The sequence below is a fragment of the Alternaria alternata genome (assembly GCF_001642055.1).
Source record: "Alternaria alternata strain SRC1lrK2f unplaced genomic scaffold CC77scaffold_2, whole genome shotgun sequence".
Taxonomy (NCBI): Eukaryota; Fungi; Ascomycota; class Dothideomycetes; order Pleosporales; family Pleosporaceae; genus Alternaria; species Alternaria alternata.
The window spans coordinates 1,467,227-1,478,916 of NW_017306191.1; the positions used below are offsets into that span (position 1 = coordinate 1,467,227).

The 11,690-nt window shown below is 51.3% G+C and overlaps 5 protein-coding genes across 5 annotated transcripts; 2 read left to right on the top strand and 3 right to left on the bottom strand.

Moving 5' to 3' along the window:
* Positions 1 to 1,220: 1,220 nt before the first annotated feature.
* CC77DRAFT_331764 (hypothetical protein) lies at positions 1,221 to 3,088 on the top strand. The gene is made up of 4 exons (XM_018531277.1): positions 1,221 to 1,905; positions 1,966 to 2,207; positions 2,258 to 2,306; positions 2,357 to 3,088. Exons 1-4 carry the CDS (start codon positions 1,561 to 1,563, stop codon positions 2,774 to 2,776), a joined length of 1,056 nt encoding a protein of 351 aa, XP_018390921.1. The 5' UTR covers positions 1,221 to 1,560; the 3' UTR covers positions 2,777 to 3,088.
* Positions 3,089 to 4,059: 971 nt separating this feature from the next.
* CC77DRAFT_1005101 (hypothetical protein) lies at positions 4,060 to 4,856 on the bottom strand (the record flags this gene model as incomplete). Its single annotated transcript, XM_018523320.1, has 2 exons — positions 4,060 to 4,797; positions 4,848 to 4,856. 2 exons carry the CDS (start codon positions 4,854 to 4,856, stop codon positions 4,060 to 4,062), a joined length of 747 nt encoding a protein of 248 aa, XP_018390922.1.
* A 2,661-nt stretch (positions 4,857 to 7,517) lies between these two features.
* Positions 7,518 to 8,531, bottom strand: CC77DRAFT_331522 (hypothetical protein). The gene has a single exon (XM_018531275.1). The coding sequence runs from the start codon at positions 8,246 to 8,248 to the stop codon at positions 7,766 to 7,768; it is 483 nt and encodes a 160-aa protein (XP_018390923.1). The 5' UTR covers positions 8,249 to 8,531; the 3' UTR covers positions 7,518 to 7,765.
* A 19-nt stretch (positions 8,532 to 8,550) lies between these two features.
* On the top strand, positions 8,551 to 10,019 carry CC77DRAFT_926475 (hypothetical protein; the record flags this gene model as incomplete). The annotated part of the gene is made up of 3 exons (XM_018533930.1): positions 8,551 to 8,736; positions 8,795 to 9,224; positions 9,262 to 10,019. 3 exons carry the CDS (start codon positions 8,551 to 8,553, stop codon positions 10,017 to 10,019), a joined length of 1,374 nt encoding a protein of 457 aa, XP_018390924.1.
* Positions 10,020 to 10,349: 330 nt separating this feature from the next.
* On the bottom strand, positions 10,350 to 10,832 carry CC77DRAFT_1057280 (hypothetical protein; the record flags this gene model as incomplete). The annotated part of the gene is made up of 1 exon (XM_018527997.1): positions 10,350 to 10,832. The coding sequence occupies one exon, from the start codon at positions 10,830 to 10,832 to the stop codon at positions 10,350 to 10,352; it is 483 nt and encodes a 160-aa protein (XP_018390925.1).
* Between the last annotated feature and the right edge of the window lie 858 nt (positions 10,833 to 11,690).

Sequence of the window (11,690 nt, forward strand, 5' to 3'; positions counted from 1 at the left end):
TCAGGTACTGCTGAAAAGCAGTGATGACGTGAGGCGACATGATGGGCATGGTGCTGTGTTCGAATGACGAAGATTAAAAAATGAATCTAACAATATGACGGTAGGGGCAGATGTATCGATCGTTCTCAAAGTGCGAAGTACAGGTTCAGTTCTATATAGTCGCGTCCCCAGATTCGAGATCCACTCCAGACAACACACCGCTATGGGGAAGACATCACCGAGCGGTCTGCAAAAGATCATTGCATCCAAGTTTAGCCTTGTCAACAGCCTCAACGATCGCGCACGTACGATAAGAGTCATTCCGTGGGAGCACCCTCACGCGTGGGGCTCATCTGCAGAGTCGACGTGAGACATAAGCGTTTGCATCCTTGGTGCAGCGCCCTGAACTTCCAAGAGCTATCATTGGTGCGGTCCTGCATTGAGATCTACGTTTCTGCAGGTTGGAGGATCTAGTGAGCGATCGTGATGGAAATGAGGCTCAAGCGGTGAGTTTGATGGTTGGGCTGACACGTGTCTACGGATTGCCTATGCCGTTTTCGGGTAGGCGCAACCGGCATCGCGCCGCGAAGCATTCTGTCGCGCACTTGTCACCTACCATCCCACTAAGACTTCCATGGATAGGGCATCATCTCCCCACAGGTCATCTATACCATGTAGAGGACTCCGCGGCCGTACACTTGATACAATATTCCGCGCGATACGCGTTATACCCTCCGCTACGCCCATGAGCCACTTATGCCTGGATCGAGCAATACCTCGCCGCGCAAGATTCCCATGCTGCCCTTTACACAGCTGGCTAGCTACAGCTTATGACCGATTATGCTCCTTAGCAACCTTTAGCAAAGAAACAGAAGGTCGATTGAAAATATGTGGCTGTTAGGGCTGATGCCCCGCATACCAATCTACTTCATGGCACGGTCTGTGGGGTCAACTCGGTTACGCGGAAGATCATGCTGGAGTTCGCATCTGTCCTGTGTCATATACAGTCGTGTATGATACGCTCGCATGGTTTTTATGGCATACGGTGTGAATGTCCCTCAGGCTTGCGCTATCCTCCTTTCGCTACTATCTTCGCTTTCTTCTCATGGATTCTGTGCGGTTTTACTGAGTAGCGAGTGGACCCCAACAATTGCGGGTTATCAGCCAACATACCCCCCTTCTGGACTGCCGAATGATAACAGCGTGTGAGCTGGATGTCACTTATTCGATTCACAATTGCAGGGATCTGAAAATTGATTCCAATGTGTTCGACAAAGCCCAAATGAACGCTGATCCATCAAACCCGGCACTTGCTCTGAACAGTACAGTACATTCGACAATCGTTCACATATATTAGGTGGGGCTAATGTAGTTTTCGAGCCAGGCATTGGTAGCACTCATGTCCTTATCGGTTGAAGCATGCAGTCGGAGTAATGAATTGCGCTGCGGCCCGTCCGTAGCGTCGTCTGTTACTTCCGTTCTGTTATGAAGAGTTGATGTTTCTCGAACACATAAGTCGGAGTAGCTCCTGCAAAGATATCTCTCTATACTTGCCTGCAGCTCACGAAAAACTAGCTCGAGATGCTCTTGAAGTCTCTTACCGCGTTGGCGTTCGTTGCCCCGACCCATGCTCTCATCCGGTTCGGGTGCTCGCAGCTCGTGGTAGACCGTCTTGATCCCTTAGTTGAGCCTGGAAACGCTCCGTCAGCCCATCTCCACCAGATCATTGGAGGAAACTCTTTCGTCCCTGACATGAGCCCGGATGTTCATGATCCACCAGCAATGTCCACCTGCACCACATGCCAGCCTGCAGACGATTTCTCTAACTACTGGACCGCTTCTCTCTATTTTCGCGCTAGGAACGGAACCTATAAGCGCGTCAGTCAGAAAGGCAATGCAGGGTTCGAAGGTCAGAATGGTGGCATGGTGAGTCCTAAAAGCACAAACCAGACAAGGGACGTGTACTGACTGTTCCCACCTATGAAGACCGTTTATTATATGCAGAACCAACTTGCCGACTACCAGCAGAAGGCGAAAGTGAAAGCTTTTCAACCGGGCTTTCGCATGCTAATCGGTTCACCAACCGCAACCACAAAATCGGAAGCGGATAGGTACCCACAACTCACGTACACATGTCTACAAAACCCAGGCACCCGCTTCCCGGAGACTAAAGCGTTTCCTACCAAGCCCTGCCCCGCAGGCATCATGGTTAACTTGAGATTTCCAACGTGAGCAATGACATATCTCCTTGATGCCAGAGCCGTGCTGATTGTAGTAGCTGTTGGAATGGTAAAGATCTCGATTCACCAGACCACATGGCGCACATGGTAAAAGAAACCCTACCTCGCTTGGGATGATGCCATCTAATGTACTGTAGGCCTATCCAGTATCTGGTACTTTTGAAAGCCAAGGCCCTTGTCCAACCTCCCATCCCGTGCGTATGCCTCAACTCATGTACGAAGTCATCTACGAAACCGCACCGTTCAACGACCCTTCGCTCTGGCCAGAAGACGGTAGCCAGCCCTTTGTCTACTCTTTCGGTGACCATACCGGGTACGGCAATCACGGCGACTATGTCTTCGGATGGAAGGACGACTCATTGCAGAAGATCATGGACGAAGAATGTTACGTTGGATGCTCGTCTATGAAAACACAAAGCATGGAGATGATGAACAGCTGTAGCGTGCCGCGTAAGGTCATCGAGGACATCGGTGATCAGGACTGGATCCCCGCGCTTCCAGGGCACTTGAACGCGACGCGGGCTGTTACTTCGACTTTTAAGGCATTTCGTGCGTAGATCACCCCCTGTCATTCCTTTGTCTTACTATGCTTTTGTCGACAACGCAGAAACCAACTGGTCAGAGAAGCATTGACGGTTGCTCACATGATCACGCGTCAGGGAATTCAGTGTAATTGCTATTTCGATAGGTAGATCTTGTAGATCTCATCTACCAAAGAGTACTCCACATTTGTGCATCCGTTTTGCTTCTTCGTTGGGCGCCTCTTCCGCGAAGCCCCACTCACACCTGTGATGGTCGGTGCAACCCCACACACCCTCTTTCTAACGTGCAGTAGTTGCTGATGCTTACCGATTGGTCTGTGTAGGCTCAGTAGACTAAGTCATTCGTCACCCATGCCTTGTATATATGAGAAGATCTTCAGGAGTAGCAGATACCGAAGCATGGCAAAACGCAGTTCACTACTTGAATGTGCTAGCCTGAAATCTACATTAGCCTTCCCATGTAAGCCACTTAAGCACCCTCGCGTGAGTACACGAGCGCTCTTCCTTTCCTTTCCAATCGGCGTGATGAAGTTCGCTGCATCACAGTAAGCAATCGCATCGTCATACTCAACCCCATAGTGCACATGCTGCCTTAAATTCAAGCATCATGGCAGTATGACACACCGTCAACGGCATTGATGATCCAAGTGTTCGATCTAAAAAGTAAAACTAAAATCCAGCCGTACATAGCACACATTTCGATGGTAGTAAGGGTGGGGTCGCAGCGGTACGTGCCGGGGGCGCACTTGCCAGGGGTCCAGGCAGTAGCGTTGGCGCCAAGAAAAGTGACCAAGTGAGGATTTGCCAGAGCAGAGTGTGGATTTTGTTGCGACTGGTATTGTGGATTTTGAGTGTGTAGGGAGAGTGTCACAGATTGACTGGGCGGGAGAATGTCTATAGCGAGAACCTACAGGAAGAGTGGGTTCTCGGAAGGGATTGTAAAAGAGCATGATGACCAAACTTGGGGAAGAGGTTTCAAGGGTGCAGCGACATTGTAATTACAGCATGAAGCCTGGTCGCCAGATCAAATGACCAATCAGTCAAACACAGCGTCATTACAAGCCCTTTCCTCACTGCAAAAATGTTATTGGTACCTCGAGTGCATTCTGAATAGTCAGCTTCTGACCCTTGTACGAGCATGCGAACCATTTGTACTAAACTCAATTACCGAATAAACCATCTCCAATCATGATCACACCCAATGATTAATCGGCAGCCCTTCTGAAGACGCTGCTTTTATCATCTACTGACGTAGCTATCTCACCTCTTCTCCCACGCACCAGACAATGTCTCTCATGCTATATGTTGCTCGGCTCTCGGGAAGCTGCTGTTGTGTACTCGCTGCGGTGCCCAGATCCTAACCGAACAGAACATGTAGACGAAGTAGGCGCAGCTGTCGAGAAGGCCATGACTTGCGCATATGGCGTCTGGCCCGGTCTACGGAACGGTGCATCGTCCCGTCGGTCGAACCATGGCACGCGAGTCTGTGACCACTCTGGCTGACGTTCCTTGTCGAATTGGACACCTAGTGGAGGTAATTGCGGAGATGACGGAGCGGGCTCGTGCATCACAACGTGCTCTCCCCGCCTCGCTATGCGTTTCGGAGTTGTTGGTTCTTTGTGCTGCTCTGGTGTGGCGGGCAGCCTAACGAGTGGCCATGCAGTATCGATTACTTGCGTGTTGGTTTTGGTCTCCTTTGCAAGACGTGTTCCTGCCTGTGATGCGTCGTGCGACATGTTGAGCTTCTCCAAGCGAAACTCGCTCACCGGAATTTCGCGCATGAACATATAACCATCCAGCGTACTCTCCTTGCACACCGTGATCAACCCCCGATAACTGCAATCGATCAGGTCACAATAGCGGCCGTGATATCCTATGCGGAGGCAATCGTTTAATGTACGCTGTAATTCGGACAAGGCTACCGCTTGGGCGAGGGCGAAGGTGTGATAAATGCCGATAGAATGTACGATGAGCGGCGAATCTGGATCCAAGGAAGATCTGTGATAATGAATGACCTGGAACCCCAATCGTGGAATCTGGGAGAGCGGTTGCTCATCAGTAGTTTCTATCAGAGTGATCGGCGTACGGCAGGCATGTTGAGGTTCCCGCCAGGAAGGTGCCATTTAGACGATGTGTAGAGCGAAGATGGAAGGAAATAGCATTAGGAGTAAAGTATTTGGATGATTAACAACTTGTTTGTCAAGGGCTGTTTTGCGTAAAACATGTTCGAAGAATGGAACGTCTCTAAGGGTCTCATTCACCATGAGTCTCCGTTTGCTCACCTCTCTTTTCCGAATATCATGGCCAGAGGGAGATAGTTCGGCATGTGTGGACGGCGTGCAAGGACGAGAAACCTTTTCTACTCGAGGAGTGCAGTAAAGGGAGAATTGGAAGGAACACGAGAGATGAATAGAAGTTGAAAGTTATGCAATACCATGCTCTTCTGATCACAACACGCCATCGCCATTGGAAATCGACATGATCATTGTTCGTCGAACAATCCGTTGCGAAAGGCAGTTGGCGAGTCTACGCTTCCGTGAGATGTACACACCAGTGGTACTATCGCGATGTGACGATGATTTCTAATCGTTCGTGTCACCTTCTGTCGTCGGATGCAATTGGTTAGCGTGGCAGATGTCACCGAATGTTCCTTCAATATAGATTCATCGACACGTTGCCATTGCCTCTATCGCTCAGCATTGACGCAACGTGCACCGAGCTGTGCACTCACCTTCACGGACTGCAACGCATGGACTCGGCTCGCGACCGATGTCTCTATCGCTAGACCAAGCAGACGTACCCAGCTACCTGCCTGTTTAATATATCGCTGGCGCCCACCAAGAACGCCAGGCGTACGGGATTGCATTTGTGTTTGTCAGCTCTTCAGCATACAAGCCGCTTGCCGTCAACTCCATAGCAGCTTCTGCAGCATCGGCCACAAAGCGGTCAGTCCTTTAAGTTGTCTGGAAGCTGGACCTAGGTCGAAAGGAAGCCCACGATCGTATGTGCGCACGGGACGGAGATGAGGGCATGGGATTCTGCAAAAGACGGGCCAGCGATATGCGCAATTCCCATGTGCCGCTCAGTGCACCAATCACGTCACACAAGCTCACTTGTTGGAGGCGTCACGCTACATGCCAGTCTACGCGAACATCAGTTTTTCCCCTGAGCCTCCCGCTGTCGTCGCGTACACATGCCCTCTTTCCGGTTGTTCGTCTGTTGAAACGTTCGGTGCTGCGACATGGAAGTTCCTCAAGGAGGATGTTGCTGGTCGATGACGTTTAAGGGATACCGAGCAGCGGGGTACAGAGACTTACACCATAGGCTCCCTGGTATACAGTCGATTAGCAAAGATATACGACAACAATCCTGGCTTGAACCCATCTTATCGGTACGACAGAAAGCATTCGCCAGATCCAGGGCTTCGGAAGTAATAGCGAGGACGTTGCACGGGAAGAAGAAAGAAACAACTCCATGCAAACACATCCCGTTCGCGGGCTGGGTGCACAGGGTCCAATGCGTCGAGGTACAAGCCACGCGTAGCTCACATCGCGTCAATTTCCCAACCTGTGGGTTGAGTCCAATCGGCGAGGCCAAAGCGCGTGCCGCTAGAAGCAGCCTAGATCTTAGCATCGAAAGTCCCACTGATCGGGGGCTGTTGGCCTGAGCGATTTGACAAATTTGACCGGCCAAATGCGTAGCGGGCTGCGCGATGTTAACGAGGTTTGAGATCATATTTTGAAAGTTTGCGGTGGCGAGTATCGTAGGACGCCTACAAAGTTGCTGCTGCAGATCATGTCTCGCATACCTTGTTTAGGAAATCCCTGAAGATGTGAATCCGCTTTTGTCAGTGACCGATTGCGACTCAGTGTCAAAGTTCTGAAATTCTAAAGTTTCGGCGGATCTAAGCTCTAGCGCTACATCTCTACCATCGTACGGCATATACGAAGCGTTTGAGCTAGCAGCCCAGCACCAACGCGCAACACAAGGGACCCACGATTGGGGCTTGCTACAGATAGTTTCGCATCTCGTACGCTTGTTCGTAGCCACATGATCGATCAACATTCCGCGGGGACAGGGTTTGACTTTCGGCTATCCTCAGAATCTGGTGCTGGCATCGCAAGTGTTGAGACGTGGTGTCCACGATTCATCTTTGACGTCGACGGGTGTCGGCAGAAAAGGCCCTTCATGCATCGCCGAAGACGATGCTGTTTATAGGGGTAGAGTGGAATATAGGATTCGCGCGACATATTCCACCGAGTAATACCCATTTGTCTCTATCAGCCTGGCACCAAAGGAGTCCGGACTTTGGAGGTTCCAAGGACCTGACCATGGTGGCGTTCTCCCCCATCTCGGTTGTAGCTTGGGTATGTTGTAGGCGGCACATTTGCTTTTGCCGTTGCTGCATACCAGATTGGCAGCGGGCTGGGATCCGATCAGCTCTGCTTTTGCCTTATCCACCGGTTCAACGTTATCACAATGACTCGCAAGCCACAAGACGACTCTAAGTGGTGAGAGCGCGAAGCAAACTTTTTGTCGATGAGGTGTTGCAGAATGGCCAGGCTTAAGCGAAGCAGTGGTCGCATAGTTTGGTACGCGTGGTGACGATTCGAGGCCGAGCGCGACGCGGGCAAAGGCTGCATGCGCGCATCCTGACCGCTAATCCCGACGATGACGGCTGCCGATTGGAGTGTTGGCGTTCGTTTGCTGCTGGCATTATGCATGCACTGTCGATCGCGTACAATTATGAAATTCGTGGCTGTCTAAAAGAACATTGTGGCTGTCTGAGAGAACGTCACTCCGCGTTTTTGTAGCTTTTGCAGCTTCTCAAAGTAGCATCGTGACTGTCGCTCGCTTCGGTTCTCCACCCGCACTTGCGAACGTTGAGGTATCTCTTGCATCACTAGAACACCAAGACATTCTGACAAGGTGGGTGTGTCGAGTCTTCATTTCCCAACGGCTGCATCGCAATGTGACATTTGACCGTCGGCGCCATGGTGTGTTTTACACAGCCAGAAGGTTGGTAAACCGGGTAGAGATTTGCAATTGTGGTAGGGGGCTAGTCCGGGTCCAGACGATCGACACGGGTTCTGCCCAGATTACCGACTCCTCACGGCGCGTGGCACTAGTGCATATCTTCATGTCCCGGTATGCTAGCCTCTGCCATCTGTCGCGGTGCTGCAGTCTACGCTTGCTGTGGGGCGCGCCTACTCGTCGGCGACCTCGAGGATCCCATGTGCAACCAGGCGTTGACGTCCCCACGCTACAGCCGATTCTCATTTGGGCAAATGCCCGTACGCGGCAGGAAGCAGTAGAGGTGGAGAGCCATGTGCCTGTCACGAATGAAGCGCTTTCTGGCCGAGATGGGCATGGGTATACGGCCATGCCGAGAGTCGGGTATAAACACCCCATCATCTCTACATACTTGACCTCTCGAGACGCACGGCGCAAACTTCCTCTACCTCCATTCCACTTTTTGTTCGCCATCACTAGTCAGGTCCGCGCTACGACCTGTCTTACACAAAGGTCGTCTCTGTGCGCAGCTACTGGACGACTACCCCAATAGCTCTCTTCCAGTCTTCCCTTAGCTTGGACTCGGTACTCCACTCGCCCCATCGATCGAGTAGGTATATAGCACTCCATCTCTACGCGCGGCTCGGTGCGTATAAACGGTTGCTCTTGCCTATCACCTACAAACGACCACGCGACTTGACAAGCGTTGTCGTCACTGCCCCGCAACATCACCACGTTCCTTCTTGATCAGACCCTGACGCTAGAGGCTGCTCAATATGGTCTACTCACTGTCCTATCGCCGTCCTGAGCGTGTGCCTCGTCCTGGCACTGCCTCGACCAACTCGAGTGAACATCAGCGAAGGTCGATCCATGAATCAGTCAAGTCTGGCAACAGCGGCATGTCCAACGGTATTCCCGAGGCCTTGTCCTTTGACACCATTATCGCAGGCGGTGCTTGCCCTGTAAGTGCCCACTCTTCTCCGCATCACCTTCACGAGGAGCAATGCTGACTCTTGCCAGCCCTGCACGGTCCGTGACTTTATGAACTTCCTCAAATACATTGAGCTGTCGGCAGAGAATCTGCAATTCTTCCTTTGGTACCGCGACTACGTCAAGCGCTTCAATGCGCTACCAGAAAGCGAGAGGGTTCTGTCTCCCGAGTGGACTGGCGAAAAGAACTCTGACACCAAAAACGGCCCAGCAAACTTCAATGCCGACGCTGCAGCCATCTTGAAAGGAACCGACTTCGCCAACGAGGGCAAGGTCGCTGAATCGGAGAAGGGCAGCAACAACCCCTTCTTCACCCCACCTCGTACACCTACCAGTGTCGAGCCTGCTGGGCGCGAGTATTCTCTTGACTCGTACGATGAGAGCATGACCACCGGCAAAGTTGATCACACTCAACGTGCTGCTGGTGCGTTTGACAACGCAGGACTAAAGTGGAAACCACGTGAGTATAACCTTTGCTAATCTCCTCTCTTCTCTAGTGTCCAATCGCTCATCCGCCACAGTATCTGTCCAGCCCTACCGGGAAGAGATCAATCGCATAATCTCCATCTACATTGCCGACAATGGTTCGCGCCAGCTGAACCTCTCATCAAAAGAGCGCACAGCACTGTTGCATGCTCTGCAGAACACGACACACCCGTCCGCATTCAGTGACATCATCACTACTGTCGAGTGGTCGCTCCGTTGCCAGGCGCACCCTAACTTCATCCGCTGGACCATTTGCAACGGCAACCGTCCTCGTGTCATCTTCGCTCGCGGCCTCGGTATCTTCGGTATTGTGGCCGGCTTGATAGTCGCGATCATCCTTACTCTTAGCAGTGCCGGTCGTGCATGGCGCGTCATCTCTCTCATCGGATTCTTCATCGGTATCTCAACATTGATCGCAGCGTGGAAGGGCATGTGTGTGGTCTTGCACGGCATGCATCACCGACATTTGCGTCCATGGGAGCTTTTTGCATCTGATGACGAGCCGCAAAGCTATGACATCAAATCCGACTCTTTCCAGAGCATCGACTCACATGCATCAAGCAATTCCTGGGAAGATGAGCCATGGGTCGCCAGATATGAGAAGCGCAATGTTATCCGAAAGGTGTTTGACCGCGAAGTCTGGGTTCAAGAACCTGCTCTCCGCCAAATCCAAGACACCATCTTCATCCAGGCCATCATCGGTGCCCTCATCATCTCCGCCGTGGCCGTCGGCATCTTCTGCGCCATCCCCAAGGGCAACTACTTCTAAGCTCGGCAACTAAGGACCAGGCTATCTTGTTAATCTTCTTAATCCCAGACCACGTCCAGCGATTTCTTCTCAATTCCCCCTTTGGCTCTGTGCCAGCTGCTTTTGATACCCTAGCACATGTGTATGCGGCACATGTGCGCCCGACATTTTGGTCTGTGCGGAAATAGCGATCAATGGGGCATGTTGGTTCGGCGCCGGCGTCTGGATTAGAAACATGTTTCTCTGCGATAAACATCTCGTTATGTGATAAAAAAGACAACAAAAAAGATGATGATATTGGAAGAACGATAGCAGAAAAGTTCGTTATGTAGCCGATATGCAGTTATGTCTTTACGGATGCAACACTTTGATATCCCCAGTTGTCCACAACATTGTAGCCTTCCATGTCTTGATTTTCCACAGTCCCTGGTCGTTACCGTCTTTCATTACTTCGATGTCGTACAACGAACTCGCTGTGTAACTGGTATCGGCCTCGACAAACGCTTCTTCCCCTCTCACGTGGTAGGAAATGACATGTGCCGTCATTCGCGCCGTACTCGCGTTTTCTCCTTCTAGCTCAATGCGTATGTTGCTTGCAGTATGCGTGGTTATGAGGCCGAAGACACGATCGAACATGGGGTTGATGGCATCCCAGCCGGCCAAAGTGGCTTGGTTGCCTGATGGACCGTATATGAATGTCATCTCAGGGGTTTTCAGACAGGCGGATTCCATCAGAGACCGGCTATTACTGTCGAGACCTAGGATGCAACGGTGGAGAGTGTCGGCTATGGCTTCGCGGGTGGTTAGGTTGGAAAGGTGAGCTTTGTCGGCCATGGTTGTAATGAATACAAAAGATTATGATGTCTTCGATTTGGTCTACGATACCTGAAGTCTTGCCACGCTTTATATAGGTACCTCACCTGTGTCATTGCAATGATATGATCTTTCTCAATGCCTTGAATACATTGTGTGAAACTGCAGGTGGAGTTATCGGGCTTAAGACGACGAGGAAATAACTCATATTTCTTGGAAACTGGATTTACCGGAGTTACCACTACGGCTGTCCATGTCGAGATCTCGTCGACCTCATGTTCCCGAGTCTTCCCTTTTATATCGGTGCTTGCTTACTCCGTCATCGGCCGCTTCCGGAAAAGATGCCTTGCACAGCCACACTGCCTGCAGCTACATGCATCACGCGGATGACTTAGCAAATCTTTAGTCCTTGACGTGATCGCAAGAAGCTCGAAAGTGTATTCCTTGATGCACATGCAGAGCCGCATACCCGGTGAGAGCTTCACTGGGCCTTGGGCTACCGGTGGGATTAGCCCAAGTACTAATAGTAGGAGATTGAGACGCAAGGCAGACTGTGACCGGTCGGTCGACGACTTCGGAAGGTATTGTGCGCCGTGTGGTATGATTTGGTGTCGAGTATGAACGAAAGCGCGTTGTATGTGACAATTGCGCTTGATATGGTTGTAAAAGGGCTAAGAAAGTGGTGAGGCGCGTGACGAGGCTAGTGAGGGTGGCTGCAGACAATGTGGCGGTGTTAGAGTGCCGTTTACCGCTTTTCCGGAGGCGGCCGGTTGTGCGACAAGGGGAGATTCGGTACCTGAAGAAAGCATGCAGTACCTGTACTTGTCACTGATAGAAGAAGACGACAGATAGAAGAAATGTCCTAAAGTTGGGGAGATT